Source organism: Aptenodytes forsteri, unplaced genomic scaffold (assembly GCF_000699145.1).
Source record: "Aptenodytes forsteri isolate BGI_AS27 unplaced genomic scaffold, ASM69914v1 Scaffold183, whole genome shotgun sequence".
NCBI classification, from domain to species: Eukaryota; Metazoa; Chordata; class Aves; order Sphenisciformes; family Spheniscidae; genus Aptenodytes; species Aptenodytes forsteri.
This window is the reverse complement of record NW_008795918.1, coordinates 1,421,462-1,439,019: the sequence shown is the minus strand read 5'-3', so window position 1 is coordinate 1,439,019 and position 17,558 is coordinate 1,421,462. Positions and strand designations below refer to the sequence as shown.

The following is a 17,558-nucleotide window of genomic DNA, read 5'->3' as shown; positions in this document are numbered from 1 at the left end:
TGGGGAGACCCCACCTGGAGTCCTGCGTCCAGCTCTGGAGCCCTCAGCATAAGAAAGACACAGGCCTGTTGGAACGGGTCCAGAAGAGGGACAACAAAAATGATCGGGGGATGGAACACCTCTATGAAGAAAGGCTGAGAGAGTTGGGGTTGTTCAGTCTAGAGAAGAGAAGGCTTTGGGGACCTTATTGCCAACCCAAACTATTCTATGATTCTATCTTGCCAGAATTACTCTTTCCCCTTCCCTGATAAAACTAAAAATAATTTCAGAAAGACCAATCTTTTTTACTTTATTATGAAAATTGCTACATTACAGTCACTGTTCAAAACAGTATTTTGACATACGGTTTCTTTCCATTGAGGTGCCAATACACAAGTCATGATTACTATTTCAAAAATATGATTAGCATTATCTATGGTAGTTTGACATAACTTAAGCCACTATAACATTCTATAATCTATTCCTCCCTCCCCCTTTTTTGAGTCAGCCATGGTAAAGAACAGCACCTACAATACCCAAATTATCCATGAGTGTTATTGGTATAAATAAAGTTAACCATAAACCACAGAAGACACACACACACAAATCCCCAGGGAAATTACTTGTTCTTTACATGTTCAGAGATGCAACAAGGTTTGCTTTTTTCACTCAGACGCATAAGTTAACAGGCAAAAGTCTCAAACATAATCCATCATCAGCTTGTTCAAGAGCATGTTCCCATTCTCCTATCACATGGGCTTCCAGAGAAAGTGTTTGTCCTCAGACCTCAGGGTAATGAAACTGAACACTACAGATTCCAGGTATTTAATTCAGTGCCAAAATTTGAAGTGGTCAGTGCCTTTTATTTATTTCATAAACAGAAAGAATGGTGAATGCCTTTATATTTATAATTCTAGTAAACAGGGAAGTCCATAACAGTGTGATTATTTCCACAACAGCACATTAATACTGCATTCAGCAATTCTGTTCAACACAGATGCCTCAAAACCTTTACAGCCAAACACACTATAGGTTACCCGTTATAAATACTAACATATTTCTATTTTTTAAACAAACAAACATAATAGCTTAATTCAGGAAGACTGAATGGTTCTGTGGTGCAATTCATTCTCTTTAAATGTCTCTGTTGACAAACCAGGAATAATACAAACAAACCCACTGCTTTAGAAGCCATGCAGTCCAGACTTTCACATGTGCTCTATGTAGATGCCATGCCTTTTTGCAGCATTGTTAACTGAAAAGGAGTAAATAATCTTTCTGTTAGAATAGGAAATCGAATAGGAAATTATTTCTTCTTGGCAAGTACTTGACAAACCAAGTCTCTAGCTTCATCATCACTTCATAGATAGCCTCTGGCTGCAGTTTTCCAATCTTAAAGCTAAAAGTTCAGAAGAAACAACTGAGTATTTTCATCTGTAACAACAGAACTGTAACAGAGTATTTTCTAAGTGCCATTTCAGGGAAGAAAGTGGGTGTTAGTGAAGTTCCACTGAGTAGATTATCCCACAGAGCCAGGTCGTAAATGATGGTCTAGGTAAGCTTTTCATGTTGAATCTGGTAGTAACATGCCTGAATTAAAACAAAGTCCAGTTTAGCATACATACCAGTTCTCAGCAAGCTGATAAAGCATCATACACAAAAAGGTTGATTTTTTTTTCTATCCAAGAAAACTGCTTTCTACAAGCAGTGATGATACAGTGACACTCAACACATGAGAATCTTCTGATATGTAAACTAGCAAAAAGAACAACAGGAGATAATAAGTTACAAATTATGTCCAACTCTTAATGAAGCGAGATAGCATGATTTAAGGACTCTGCATACTTCTACAGCTCCCAGCTTTGCCAAGATGAAGTACACTTTTTTCCTCACAAGTCCTTCCCTACCCTTTGACAGAAGGGCCCCAAAAAGAAAATATTTTCTTACAGGACAAGGGTGCAGGGATTAAGTGTTTCAAAAGCACTCAGACTGAAAAGCAAAGGTTTCTATCATCTGGATAAATACCCTGACCTGCTGCTTGATAGCTATTCACTCCTTAATGCTGGTTCAAATATGCATTGGGTCAGCCATGACAAAAAACTTAATATAAATGTCTCAGACAATACTTTTACTCATGGAAAATAAGATTCTGCTTCTACTACATAGATTATTTGATAAATTTTAACCAACTCAAACCTTACCTTTTTGCAGCACTATAAAAATAACAGGTGTGAAAAAACCCCTGCACCCAAATATTTCCAGTTTGCACAGACAGAAAATACGATCATGTTCACCTAGCAGTTCAGCTCAAGATTTTTATTTAAGTTTCAGGTTAACAGTCTCCCTCCAAAACAACCCCACAAAAAAGCTCCACACAGCTGAATTGTCACAAGACCCATTTGTTTTAACAGTTTTGAGGTACCAAAACAACTTATTTCCATTATGGAGGTCCTAGTGTGCAATAGGATATTCATCAAAACAGATTCTCTCCCTTTTTCCATACTTAAAAAGAGAAGAATACTTAATAGAATGTGGAGAGTGACACAGTAAAAAAATCCCCCCCCCCAATTGAATTCCTGAAGCATCTTGATGTAATGTTAGACTTAAACATTATTGGAATGGCTGATCTCCAAAGCAGCACTTCATTCCAATTTTTATAAAGGGAATAGGGTTTGTTATGTTGCAGGGGAATGACAAGCTACAGGTGAGCATTCAGAACAGTCAACAGCAACCAATACTACATTTGAATAAAGTACATTTGCACATTGCACCATTTTACTAGCAGTACCTGCAATTGTCAGGTTATCCTAAGCTGTAAGTTAAGTTTCCTTGGTCATCCTAGCTAAAAACTTCAATAAAAGTGTCAAAGAAGTTGCAACCTAACATTCATACAATTGTCCTAAGCTGATCATCATTGCTCAAAGCTGATTAATTTCCAAAGAAAGCTTTTAATAACCCTGAATAATTTTCATACCTTCAAGGTAGTGAACATGATGCCTTGCTCCCCATGCTGCAGATAAGGATCCATCAGGTCTTCGATTAAGTGCACCTCAGACCCCAAATTCCTTATCCTGTCACATGGAGGAGAGAGAAAGAATAGGTGAACGAAAGATACCATTATAATGTTTTTACTTTTTGTACATGGTGTTGTGCAAAAAACATGCTTTTCCCTAACCTCATCCTGAGGACACAGCCATTTCACAGTTAACTGTTCAAAATTCTGTCAGGCCAAAGCAAACAGGCAAAACGGAAAATTTACTAAGTTACAAAAAGCTAGCAAGTTGTCCTATAACAAGAAGCAGGAGTGTTTAATACAGGTAAAAGTATTTTTACTTTTACTCATACTGCCTATGCTCAGCTTACGACTGATGCCACTCTTAGTGCCTACCTGGCTCGTAGCACCACATAAAGAAAAACAGGAAATAAGTCATCCATAGACCACAGAAAATCTTCCTGAAGAGTCTCAAGTACATTCTGAGAGATCTCTTCAAAAGTCTGCTGGATCACCTTCAACTTGTCAGCAGGGGTGAATGTGGTACTGTTTGGAGAGCAAGAGCAAAACAGGATAACAATAAGAAGTTACATATCTGCATCTAAATTAGGAAGACAATTTGCTAGCTAGCATGCCCCTGTGCCCAAGAAGATAAGCCAGAGCATTCACACCACAACAGCCATGGCTGCCAAGGCTGTGTAGTACCCCAGGCTGTAATTACTGGATCAAGGCACACTATTGCAAGTGAGACTGTCTTCACAGTTTTAAGGTGTTTTAACATAGTGGTAAAGGGGGAAAAATTCCTTTCTAAAACCCTTTTCATTTCTACTTACATTCTTACAGCAGAATTCCTTATGTCAGCTAACAGACACAGAAAAGCTCCCCATACACAGGTCATTTTGCCATAACTGTTCAGAAATTCATATGTGTATTTGATTAGACATCCTCATGCTTTTGATTGTAAATGGTGTCCTATGGACAACCTCAGTTGCATTTATGAGGCTATACTTCATTCCCCATTGGGAGAGTTTGCTAGCATATTTAGTAGGAACTCTGAAACTTCTTGGTGACCTCTCTTACAAAGGTGAACAAAGAAAAGGTGACAGGTAAAGTATCACAATCAAGTAAACTAGATGCTACTATAGCAGGAACAGTAAAACACTAAAAGACAAATTTCAGAGAATTACCTGATTTGCTGTAAACATTCAACTGCAGAGGCAAAGCAGGCATCTTTTGTATTTGACGATACCTGTGTAACCATGAGAAGATTTATCATGCAGGTTTAACCACCCCACTATTCAGCAGCAGAAGAAAAGCAGCGTATCATGCAACGCTGGCATAAAAGACTTTTTTTTCAGTTTTCCAGTGCAAAGAAAGGGGAATGTGCCTGGATGCTGAAGTCATCCAGGAAATCTGCCCACATATAATTTGTATGAGTTTCATTTAAAATTCAGAAAACCTGTACTGAATTCCTTGGTATGTTACGAGAATCACTGGCGGGTTTGGATATATTCCACGTCAAGTAACACTGGGAATCATTAAATCTTAATGGTTAACAATCAAGAGGGAACCATTAAGACTGGAACGGTTGAAACCTAGAAAAGTCATAGCAGTCAATAACCAGAGACTCAGGTTTGGAGCAAAGAGAGAAGAACAAATATAAATATTAGCTCTTAATATGCAACTGAGCCTAAGTCTTTCTGAATGGAGCAGGTAGGGAATGGATGGATGCAAAGAGACCTAGAGAAATTCACAGAAACAAGGAAACTGGAGAGAGGAGAGAAGCAGATAAACATGTCTTGGCTAAAAACATCCTGTTTAATTGAAAGAATGACCCAGCAAATAAGGTAAATGGCTGCAGAGAGCATCATATACTGCATAATTCAGAGAAGACACATGCCACATATAACTTCATAGTGGAGGGGCTCTACTCTATAACCAAAAAAACAGTCAGAAGTGTGAAGGATTCAGACAGCTGGTAAGAATTTTGCCCAGTACCTAAAAACACAGAAGATCTGAAGTAACTCAAGAAACATGTTATTACTGGATTTTGTAACATGTAAAGTCTGAGTGGAGGTTTGCATCATGTGAATCGTGAATCTTCAACTTCACGATTTGGGGAAAAGGGGACTTGTCTTACTGGGAACCCAAAGCCTCAGGGGTGGGGTTCAGAAGCAGCTTTGGTTATTATTACAAACTTGTAACTCTCAATCTCTATCAAGGAATATCAGATCATCCGTGTGTAGCAACTACTATAGAATCATAGAATCATTGAGGTTGGAAAAGACCTCTAAGATCATCGAGTCCAACCATCGACCCAACACCACCATGCCCACTAAACCATGTCCCTAAGCGCCTCATCTACTCGTCTTTTAAATACCTCCAGGGATGGGGACTCAACCACTTCCCTGGGCAGCCTGTTCCAATGTTTAACCACTCTTTCAGTAAAGACATTTTTCCTCACGTCCAATCTAAACCTCCCCTGGCACAACTTGAGGCCATTTCCTCTCGTCCTATCGCTAGTTACTTGGGAGAAGTAACTATGATGAAATAGTTATTATATATACTATAACTATGATGAAAGCCATGCTTCCAATTATTACAGACTTTGCACAAGCCACAGTTATAAACAGGGAAGAGGTCATATGAAGGCAGGAGTATCTAAATGACTATAAGAAATTGAAAATTTCAAATAAAAGTGTACCGATTCGTAAACCAGACATGATTTAAAGTATACTGTAAACATTCAAATTGTTCAAAGTTATGATTATTAAACCACTCTTACTGGAGCACAGAGATTGAGTACTACACTATTACCATGTAAGACCAGTGTTCAGCCACTTTCAGCAAGATAATGATTAAGAATAAAAACTATACAATTTTTCTCCTAATCAGAAAAGTATACAATGGTGTAACTCTCCTAATTGAGCAGTTTGAAAATTTCCTTGGTAAGACTTTTATTCTCACACTTCCATAATTGGAGACCAAGTAAATGTCTTCCTGATGTAGAATTCATTAGAGTAAGACAACGTTCATTAGAGTAAGTGACAATGCTGGCATGACAGCTATTGTAAGAAATCACTAATGTAGCTTTTAAGTAGCAGACAAATTTTAAGGAAACAAGATAGCATAGCATCTCTTAAGCAAAAAGCCTAGTCAAAGATTCTTTGACTGCTTCTTCATGATCTCAGCTTCTTGAGAGAAGCACTGGGCAAAGCATACTGTAAGTCAAGGCCCAATGAACATACCTTTCTACTCTCTCCAAGGATGGATACAGCTCCTGGCCAAAATTTCCTGCAAGAAACCCAACATAGTCTATTGAGAGAGCATAGTCTTAAAGCATTTTTCACCTTATGAAAATGAAGTAATTTTCTTCTATGAGATGCAACAGCTCTTTCTACAGGATCAACTACATCTAGCACAAATAGCTGGAAAATAGCCTAATTTGAAATGCCTCGCTCTGGTTTTGTAGTCATGCGAATCTTCCCCCCCCCTTTTTGGAAGAGGAAAGTTTTGATTCACTCTCTCAACCATACTAACTAGCTTGAAGATATGTTTAGATGCATTTTAATCAAAGCACTTTAGACAATAGGGTTTTTTAGTTGCTTTATCTAACTACATGCCATAATCTTTTTCTAAGTTCTGTTTTATTGTCGAAGCATACTTACGCTTGCACTCCAAGAAAACTCAGAAGAGCCACGTCAGTTTGTTTGTTTAGACGTAAGACACATTCCCAGTAAATATCTTCCTCACGTTCGTTGTCTAAGGCATACAACATAAATAGAGGAGGATAGAGTCGTGGCAGTAATACAGGGAGCAGCAAGCCAAAACTGGTTACCACATAGCTATAAAAAAAAAGGGGGGGTGGTTTGAAGAAGATATTTTAAAAACCTAATTTTCTATAAAAATTGAATAAAAAAATCATTGGAACAAATCTTTCATTTAGTATGAGCCTATTCTATGAGGGATAAGAATAATAAAATAAGTACAAATCCATCAAATAGCATCTGTGCTAAGAAATACTTAGGAGTAATTTTCCTTTACAGTCCACATACAGGTGGGTTTGGGGCAGGGGCAGTGGTTGTGGTGCAGGTTTTTTGTGGTTTATGTGTTTTAAAGAGAACATTGGCCTTCTTCCTTGTATAATGTAAAGGCTGAATACTGTACTATATTATAATTCAAGTTTTACCTCTATCTTCATGCTAATCATTTAGCCCTCATTCTGAGTCACTCTGCTGACAGCTGAACTTTACCTTCAAAGTACAAACTAGAAAACAGGCTAAAACCCATTAAGTTACCTGACCTAGCTCAACACACTCACACTCCAGGCTTCATAAAGTCAGCAGTTGCTTGGCATCAAGCTGTAATCCTACTAGGGAAAGCTGAACTCAAGGTGCCTACTAATACCATCTGCACAGATCATTGGAGCCTTTCTCAGAAGGCTGTCTCTACTGATCGCTCTTCCTTGTTTTGACCACACCTGAGGCTGCTGTGGACAGGACAATGATGGACTCAAGGGTAGAGCTCCATGTGACTGGCTATTTCTGATGCAGTATATGTGCACTAGACCTGCATTACCCCCAGTGCTCATATCCCAAACAGTTTTCTGAAGCCCAGACCCAAGCCCGAACTTGTTTACCCACAACAGACAAAAGCAAGTTTGGGCTTAAGTAAAGAATCATTGCATGGAACAGGGATGAAACGCTTATTGCAACTATCGCGTGAAAGTTTGCTTATCAGAATCTGTCATCAGAACCAAAGCAAAAAAAAAAAAATCTGCTTATATCCATCAGTTAAACATTTGCTTATCTTTCTTTCCCCACCCAAGAAAAAAACTGCAAACAGAAATAAAATGAAGCCTTCCTTAGTTAAGTTTTTTTTCATTTACGTACCCCGGCTCAGGAGATTCTGATCTGGAGTCAGATTTCCCACTGCAAAATGATCGCCTTCCCTTTGTCTCTGTTGCCAGAAATGGAATTGTGCTGCCCTCTTCCGGAAGATCAGGAAACAAGAACCTAAATGGCAATACACAACATGATTCCATTTCATGAAGTTTCTACAAATCACAGCATTAGAAGGCAAGATTGCAGAGGAAAGAAAAGTCAGCTGAAATAATACACGGTGGACTAAGACAGCATAGCTAACAGACATACAGTACCATCTGCCTGGAAGAAAACTTAAGGACAACCCCTCCAATGCCAAAGATACCTTTCCTACCTTGACATCACTTGCCTCCAGACAAGGCTTCTAACAATTAATAATTTGGAGTATTTCTGCTTTCAGATTGGCAGGACCCAATTAAAGCTGTAATTGCTCTCAAGAATCTAAGCAAACACTTCATAGGAACATTGCTCATCCATGTTGGTAAGAACTTCAATGGAATACACTGCGAGTCCTTGTCCTCACTAGTCTTCTATACCCTTTGAACACTGTCTTTTCATAGCATGGATATCCATGGATGTCCAGAGACACTAAATTGGAAATCCACATTCAAGACGAGCTTCCTACAGCCATATTTTAAAGGAATGGAATACACTGTGGTGAAGATTTTAATTTTTATATTTTGATAGAAATTTCAAGACTCCTTAAAAAGGTTAAGGAAATATAAGCAACCTCCAAAACAGAGTAAAGATACTGGCATGCTTGGACTGCATGAACACTAGACAGTTTCAGTACATAAGACATCTTTAATTAATTCAGCAGTAGTTTGACTTGAAAATTAGAGTCTCATTACCTAACCAATTGGAAGATGCGTTTGAGGTAGGACTTTATCTCTCTTACAGCCTCCTGCAGTAATCGTCGATTAGCTCCTACTCCAACATAGGTCATTCTGTAGACAGCTACTAGTGTTTCCACCAGCTTGCCCAATGGATGGAGAGGAGTATCACAAGCCTGAGGTGAAAGATATTAATTGGCCAGTCAGATAGGTCAATGCCAGACACAAAAAAAAAAGAAATTCAAGAGAGATGGGTCAGAGATTCAACAACAGGCTTTGGAAAAAAAAAATATTACAAATACGTCAAAAAGTGAGCTTTATTTAACAAATTGTCATTTGGATTATAAAATTTATGTATTAGCTCATAACGGAATCAAGACAGTACAAGAACTTGTGCTACTACTTGGACAAGTCATCTGTCCAGTACTATTAAAATTAACATGCAATAATTAGCAAGTATTTCAAGATCCTTTGCTGGGATCCAATGTATAAGAATTAAAACAGTAACTGAGTAGAAACTGACTTTAAGGCAGTATCCATTAGGTATATAATGATTTTAGTCTTAGTTGTGGATTTTAATTCAATAAATTAGGAAGTTATGAGCAAACATAAATGAATACAACATGGATTACAAGAGTGCAAACATGGAAGGAATTAAGGAAAGCTAGTACAAAGTGAGCTTGATGTCATGCCTTACCAACAAGCTATGCGAGCATTTGAGAATGACAATACCTTTATCAAATATTTTTTTATATTTTCATATTTTTCTAGGGTGAAGGCACCAATGTGTTGTGGAATGAACTCCAAACTTTCCAGTGTCTGAGTATGTGAGCGGCTCAATAATTCTGGGCTGCAGTTATAAAAAGGACAAAGACATTGTACAGATTATTTATTTGACATACAATAGGAAAAAACCCTGAAGCTAACAACTGAACTAATTCTAAACATCAGTATGTCCCAAAAGGGTTTATAGTGCAGAGTATTAAGAGTTCTGATTTTGTTTAGGATTTGCAGTTGTTGTTTTAACTGAACTTTGACAGTTAGAGTTTCTAGTCTACAGTAGAGTGTGATTCCAGTTTCTTTCTTAATACTTTCTTCATCTTGCTGACTACATTCTCTAGGAACCAACCTGTCTTTGTGTTGCCGTCGGTTGGTGGTCAGGGCCACCGCAATGTTGTCCCAAGCCTTCCATCTGTCCCCCTGGCCTGGGCTCTCACAACCAAGCTGGTTCCAGCATTCTTCAAATACTGCCTTCCATTTCTCATCGGGAGGCACTGCCAGGATCCCGAGTTTCCGCCTAATAAAATGACCAAGTTAGTCTGTTAATAATCAAACAGTCATGAAACAACACATTCAGCTGTGAAAACCACCTATGGCTAATGTCAATCTAGTATCTCATACCATTTTACCAAGAGCTGATATACTTAGTCTCTACTGTGAACCAAGTTTATCAGTAAGAATAAACCTACAACCTACTATTTAATCCATGTCTTGACTTTCAACACCTTTTAAAAAGAACTTACAAAAAGTTATACTTATCCTTAATTTTTTTCCTTGCTAACTAACATACGTTAATCCATGTAACATATTATAAAGTTACAAGATTAAAATGTTTTTAATACCTACATGTGGTAACAACTATGAACCTTACTACATTAGACAAGTCAGTCTTACTCTTTCTCGTAGTCTTCCAGGAAATGGTTTGTTTAAACACAAAAAGGACTGGTTTAATTTCCAAGAAAACAGGACATACTGCGCTTAACTGGGCTTATCTTCACCACTGGTATTCATTCAGAAGACTCGGGACACATTCACATAGCAAAGACATAGTACAAAAAAGTCCCAAATATCTCACTGTCCTGGAATGTACAAATAGCATAGCTACACAGATAAATACCAAGAATGGATATGTGGCTTCCGCCCCTAAAGTAGTATCTACATATGATGTTGCATGACATGTTAGGGATGTACTGGTAGAGAGTAAAACCAGCTCAGGCATCTTTTCACTGACAGCAAATGCTCAGGGATCCTCTATAGCCAAAGGAAAACCAAGAACTGTTGTTCTCCCTATATATATATATATATACACACACACACATATATACACACACACACATATATACGTATAGATCTCAGACATCTAATGAAATTTAAGGCTTTGAAAAGCTTTCATAAAGCAAATAAATGCTGTCAGGGTTAACAGTTCTATCTTGATTTAAATCAAGTATCAGAAATCATCAGACCTTTCATTAATATTTTTCCACCACGAGAGATGAGAACTAGCAACACTGGTACTTCTCCATGCTTCCAGTTTCACAAAGAAAAAGTAGGCTCTAAGCCTTTTCACAAATTATATCAGAAGATTTTCAACTTCAAGAGAGCCTGAAGAGGGCAGATGAAACCCTTATTTCACAAGCAATCTTCACAAATATGTACATACATTTATTCATAGACTCCCTACTGGGATAAAAAGCAGACAGCTGCTAAGGTTGCAAGTGTTCAGTTCAGCAGGGAGGCCTGCTTAACTTTGCATCCTGTTGTAGATGTCAGCACTGTCAAAAGAAATTACCAGTGAATGCTTCAGGAAGCATACTGAGAAGTAATCTAAGTAAAAACATTAGAGTTGTCTTTCCCATTGTAATCTGAAATTTGAGAGTATGCTTCAAAGATATTGAATCCTGTACAACAATTACTACTATTGTAAACCAGTATATAGTGCTACCAAATATTGGTATTTCACCAACAACTCCAAATTTACTTAAATTTCCTCTACTCAAAGATATCTCAGTTATGACTTAAATAAAGAAACGTGTTTTTTTCCCCCCAGAGATAATTAAGCAAATTGACCTAATGCATTTGCTATAAATTGGGTTATATGGATACTTTTCAAAGTTACCTTTGCCAAGGTGTTAAAATGCTCTCTTTTGCAATTCAGCAGATTTTTCTACTATTTTCTTGTGCATTGTTTGGAAGAGGTGTGGTAACTAGCTAATTCTGTCCAAATGTACCTCCACTGCCATTATTAAACGACACATTAAATGAATTAATTAACCAACAGAATAATTGGCAGAAGGCAGAGAGGTCTGTGATCGACTTAATTGCTCAAACATATCTTAGTCTTTTCCCAGTACCTCAAAAGTCATCAGCAGCTGTGAACTCAGGTTCTAATAGTCAGTTCAGATATAAATAAAAAAAATCCTGAGACTGCTACAGGACAGTAGCAGCATGTCGGCTATCCTGTAATTTCATGCTGTTGCTTGCGTATTCAAGTAGTAATTAAAGCAAGAACAGCTACAAAGAAGATTTTTATCTTCTTCTATTTCCTAAGCAGGAGGGAAGAGGAATGAAAAAGGAAAAATATTTTCAAAATATCACTGTTTCTTTGGAAAAAATATTTTTAACTGGCCTTTGAAAAAAAAGACAGTATTTATGTTCCGAAGTATTACTGAACCATATGAGAAATTACTTCTTATTCAACACTCACAATGCTTTAGGTTTGTCCTTCTCATTCTCATACAAGCTAGGTTTGAAGTAGGTTCCTGTGATTTTTATCCCAGATCCCCATTCTCCACTGAACAGACCTTCAATATAATCTCCATTTGGCAAGGTCAGTGTTCCCTTAAGAGAAGATAATAAAAAAAATTAACTGAAATCCATTGGGAACCAAATTACAAGGAAAGTGACAACTGTAATACCAACCTTTCCACTCAGAGTCCAGTTATCTGAAAATTCACCCTCATAGACTGTATCATCCTCAGAAAGCAGTATTCCAGTCCCCTAAAGAGAATCACAAAGAACACAAAGCAGTAATTATAACAGAAGGCCAGACCGCAGATCTAAAGATACACTGAAAAACCTGTTACTAATTCTTAGCAAATAATAATTTTTTTAAAAGCAGTTTCTGAAGTAGTCCTCAGTGAAACAGAGCAGGGATTATGAAGACAGTTTAAAAAGCCACGACAATAGAAGGTTAGAAGAACAGAAGGTTTACACAGCCTAACATACACTCATCTACCCCAGAAAGCTACCACACTTAGAGGAAAAGTCACTATAGCACAGAGTCTGGTGTTCAACTCACCATCATTTTGTTGGTGCTGAAGGCTCCTTCATAATACAGTCCAAACTGAGTAACCACAACACCATTGCCTTGGCAAACATCATCTTGCCACATTCCCATATACTTTTCTCCTCTGAAGAAAAATGAAGTAGGAAGAACAGCGTCTAAGTAGTACATTTATATCCTTTCTTTGGCTTTACTGCGCTATTTGACCATTACAGAAAACGTTAGAAAAGAGTCAGACAGCACTTGCTTCAGGTCTGTCAATCTAGTTCCACTAGCTTCATGGAAATAAAGACTCTTTTTGATAGAAATAAATGATAATGAACTTCCTTTCACAATTCACATTACAAATTGGCCACATCCAAGCAAACTGTTCCTGATGACCTGAAACAATGCTGAAGCCCAGTTAAGCCCAATTCCTATCCAAAGGAACCTGAGCAGTAGCTACAGCACATAAGAAACGAGGAAAACTTGTTAGCTGATCTGCATCAGCTTTATCCAAGATTTAAGTTGCATATGAAAGGGGATCTTCAGCTTCATCGGGCATCTACCTGATGTATTTAACAATTTTTAAAAAGATGCAAGAAGCTTAGTCATTTTTTTTGCCAAAGCTTTTGATTTCTTTACCTAAACTCAGATGACTCAAATTGAGAGGATAATAAATGAAAGAAACCAAGCTGTTCTACTTGGGGGATAGGAGGGAGACCTACAAAGTCATACATGACATTTTGAAAATATTAGAGTGCAAAAATTGTAAGGAAACAGATCACGTTGTAGAAAGTTTCTGGATAATAGCCTAACAAAGGTCATGCCATAAAAAAATTATTAGACAATTAAAGATTGCTCATAAGTAAACATCAGCCTGTTTCAGACTACTATTTAAAATACTTTTTTGTGAGTGTAAGTCCACACAGGTCAGGCTAGAGTGTTTGAAACTAAGCGCAAGTCCCAAATATTTTGAAATAATCTATTTTTCCAGTTGTTCTGAAAAAGAACATGTTTTCACCATACAAGTAATAAAAAAAAAATTAACTTGTCAAGGGCTTTTTTGTTTGCTTTTAGAAGGAAACTAGTGATTGATTTAATAGAACTCTGCTTATTACAGAGCGTTTTCCTTCTAGTATCCAGGAAAAATTATGGTCATAGTAAAGAGAACAAGCCCAGCCATTAATCTAAATTCAGGGGTATCTTCCAGCTAATTGGACCCATAACCTAGCAGGATGCTGGTTTTATTCATCATGCCAGCTACAGGGGTCTCTGTTGGGTGAAAGCTTCTTGAAGAGACAGGTGCAGCATACTCAGTTAGCAGGATGGAAACATAACAGAGTAGAAGTCCCACTTGCTCAAATGACTGGTTTGCAATAACGACAAGTTATAAAGAGTGACTGCAGCTATTCCTTATTTGTCTGCGCTGAAGAATAAGTGAAGAAAATGAATCCTTAGGCGAAACGTATGCACATATCCTTCCCTGAGACAGAAAGAAAACTACCATGAGGGCAGCTCACTCATATTTGAGTAACTCTGGAATGGAAAGCAAATGCCACGCTCCTCCCCGCCCCCCCCAAACTGCCACTGCATTTACAAATTCTAGAAGTGAGAGGATCTGCAAGGAAAGCTGCCATCTCTTTAGTTTGTCCTAGGTAAATAAATGACTAAATCAAGTATGTGGAGACATCTTGACACTAGAGTGTAAGAACAACCACCACACTACTAAGCAAGACTAAATGCAAAACCGACATCAGGAAATACCTGGAGATACCACAATAGCTCTGCTTCATAAAAATATCCACATACGCACTCCCACACCCCCCCTTCACCTCCAGACTTTCTACTATTCTGCTTTTTAAGTGGGCTTTCGGTTCAGTTAAACCAAAACCAGTTTTCTTGGGCTCTCACCAAAAGCTCTCTTTTCAGGAAAAAACAGCATTAAATTGGTGACTGAGAAAACAGACTATATTGATCTGTGCTCAGACAGTATTCATTCAGTGCAATTCTGTTTCCAAGACCACCATTTCACTAATCTGCCCTGAGAGAAAGCATCTTCCCTCCGCTGCATTGACAGAGTAAGTCAATGGAAAACCCGAGCACGAGCTAAAATTTACCTAGTCCTGTATATCAGATCACTGAACAACCCAGTCTTACAGGCCTGAGATGAAAGAATACTCCTCACATGACATTCATAAAACTTTCAGCACTCGCACAACAAGATACCTCAGTAAGATACCATATTCAGTGCTAGTTTTCAGTCAGGAGTATGACAGGAAAGCAAGGCAGAAAAAAACAAAGCAAAACAAACCCCCCCACATTTACTCCAGAAGCAGCACCAAAAAGCAGTCTCTAGACCCAATTCTTTAGATCATCAACCCAGAAAACCTAGTATAAAGAAAAAAAAATTTAAAAATAAACATGCACTACTACTGCTACTGACAGATCAAATCCTTTCCTACTCTTTTTGCAATTGCACGTCATACCAGCGTTTAAGGATTTGTGGAAATGAAGCATTACCTCGTGATATCATCAAAAACTCCATAACCACTCTTCTTATCCATTGTCCACTGTCCAATGAACATACTGGGAGAGGAAGAGGTCAGCTTCCCACTGCGTAGCAGACCATGCCCATGACGCATGTTATCCTGAAAACACCCTTCATACACCTCACCAGTAGCATAGCTATAAAGAAAAAGAGATTAAGTAAGATTCCTATAATCTACTTTTCTGTTAGGGGGGGTTTTTTTGGTTGGTTTTGGGTTGGTTTTTTTTTTTGGTGGTGGTTCCCCACCCCCCAGCCCAGAACAGATCAACCCTCTCTTTTTCCTTCTAGGAATTACATTACAGCCACACCAAGCAGGAACTATAGTAAAAGTATATTTGGGATAAAAGTGAGCCTTTAATACAAGTCTTCTGATGCTTTGTTGTTTTAAAGCCACTCTCTCCCCAACAAGCAAGGCCATTAGAGTTTATATTTATCTCTCAGAAGAAAGAATCCTCTATTATTGAAAGGTGGTAGTAACATTAGAATAGATATTAATAACAGAACACTGTACAAGTATGCATCATGAGCAATCTACCAAAAGCAAAGCAGAAAATAAGCCAAGCTAACTATAATCACAAGTCTGAAATGTAACAAGAAAGCTACATACAGAAGCTTGGTAAGCAGTGTGCCAGAGCATCAGCCCCGCTTCCCCTTCTGCAATGACAGCAACACAAGTGCTACATGTTACCTGTAGACTCCATGCCCACACATTTTGCCTTCCTTCCAGTACCCCACGTAATGGTCATCCTTATTCAATGCTTTGTTTAGCACTCTGTATTCACCATACCTGTCAATGCACAGAAATGGAACACAAGCAGCTATAATGCTAACACACTTCATTATAAACAGGAACAGATACATATCACAGACCCATTCTAAAATCAGAATGCTCTCTATCATTTTTAGGGCATCTCTTCAACTACAGCAGTTACAGATTTTTTTTTTTTTACTTTTTTTTTTTTAAGAGAAAGCAGGAATTCCAGCATCACTAGGTCAGTTTAGTCCGTACTGCTTTTCTCCTGTTTGATTGTGGCATGTTGTAAACATTCCCCTCTCTACCACACTGCAGCATTTTTCTCAGCTTTCTAAAGGCCACAAGTCTTCCCACATCCTAAGACTGCTTCTACCTTTGTCGTCTTCTTCAGGTCTTGATAATTCAAGCACATCTTTATTCCAGGGAAAGATTAAAACATATATTGCTACAGAGAGTATTTTTAAAAAAGACGCTAGCTTCCAATTATGCTCAAACAGTGGCACAGAATTGTTCACAATTTCAGTATGCCTGAAAAGAATGAGACATACAACTTTTATTTATTGATTTAAATCTTCTGAGGAGATGAAAATCCAGTTATGAAGGTTCTCCTGAGAGTTGTGTCTACCCCAACAAGACATTACTATTGTTAAGTGTTAAGACTATAGCATGCATGCTGAAATACAAATACCAATCCATTTATTTCTGGTGGGGATTTGTTTGCAGTATTTCCATCTCCAAGAACCCCAAAATCACCAGGGTTAGTTACGCTTACTATTAGTTACAAATCACCAAAGCTCTAATCTGGTTTTATAGTTTGACATTATACCAATAGCTAAGGTGCATTTTAAAAAGCTGTCTGCAGCCAGACCGCATTTCGATTTCCCCTCCAACTCCATACTTTGCAAATGCATCTGGAAGCCAATAGGACTCCTCATATATTTTTATCCTGCCCAGTACAGACATGTCTGCTCACAAGAGTCATATAAAAATGCCTTTGGAAAGAAGTTAACCTCTTAGCCTCTAAGTGCCCTAAGCAGATTCTAAGCAATGAAATCCATAGATTAATTCAAAAGCTGTGTAATAAATTATTAAGTTACTTTCAAGTGGTCTTATTTGTTTCACCAGATAACTTGATAATGTCTAGGACTTCCATTCATCCTGTTTTCAAACTCCTCTGTACTAGTTATCTTAATCATCAGGATCAGATACTCTCATTAGTTTTGTGTTCATCACCCAAACCCTGAAGTCTCGATTCAAGATTTAGTTGCCTCCTTCCGGAATTATTAAACCCTTGCTCTACCAGAAATGCAGCAAGGAAAACTACATTGTATGAAAGGCATTGCATTTTCTAGAAGGATAAAAAAACCAACAGAACTTTTGAAAGAATATTGCAATGCAAAAAGTTAATAGTTACCTATACAGCAGAAAGTTGACTGCAGACTTTTCAATTGGCTTCCTCTGCTTAGGAGTTTACACCCACCCACCCTCTTTCTCCTCTTGGCTGTTTTTCCATTTCCTTCCTCC

The 17,558-nt window shown here is 37.9% G+C and overlaps 1 protein-coding gene across 1 annotated transcript in view; it reads right to left on the bottom strand.

Moving 5' to 3' along the window:
• Positions 1–276: 276 nt before the first annotated feature.
• ALS2 (ALS2, alsin Rho guanine nucleotide exchange factor) overlaps positions 277–17,558 on the bottom strand; it is a 41,523-nt gene continuing 24,241 nt past the window's right edge. Inside the window, exons 20-34 of the mRNA XM_009284650.2 lie at positions 15,969–16,067; positions 15,253–15,417; positions 12,766–12,877; positions 12,387–12,464; positions 12,172–12,305; positions 9,817–9,984; positions 9,420–9,537; positions 8,706–8,863; positions 7,864–7,986; positions 6,640–6,816; positions 6,220–6,265; positions 4,159–4,220; positions 3,368–3,517; positions 2,954–3,050; positions 277–1,569 (exon numbers count right to left, since the gene is read on the bottom strand). Of these exons, the coding sequence (XP_009282925.1) occupies positions 1,531–1,569; positions 2,954–3,050; positions 3,368–3,517; positions 4,159–4,220; positions 6,220–6,265; positions 6,640–6,816; positions 7,864–7,986; positions 8,706–8,863; positions 9,420–9,537; positions 9,817–9,984; positions 12,172–12,305; positions 12,387–12,464; positions 12,766–12,877; positions 15,253–15,417; positions 15,969–16,067 (1,726 nt within the window). The 3' untranslated portion in view covers positions 277–1,530. The remainder of the gene's footprint in view (positions 1,570–2,953; positions 3,051–3,367; positions 3,518–4,158; positions 4,221–6,219; positions 6,266–6,639; positions 6,817–7,863; positions 7,987–8,705; positions 8,864–9,419; positions 9,538–9,816; positions 9,985–12,171; positions 12,306–12,386; positions 12,465–12,765; positions 12,878–15,252; positions 15,418–15,968; positions 16,068–17,558) is intronic.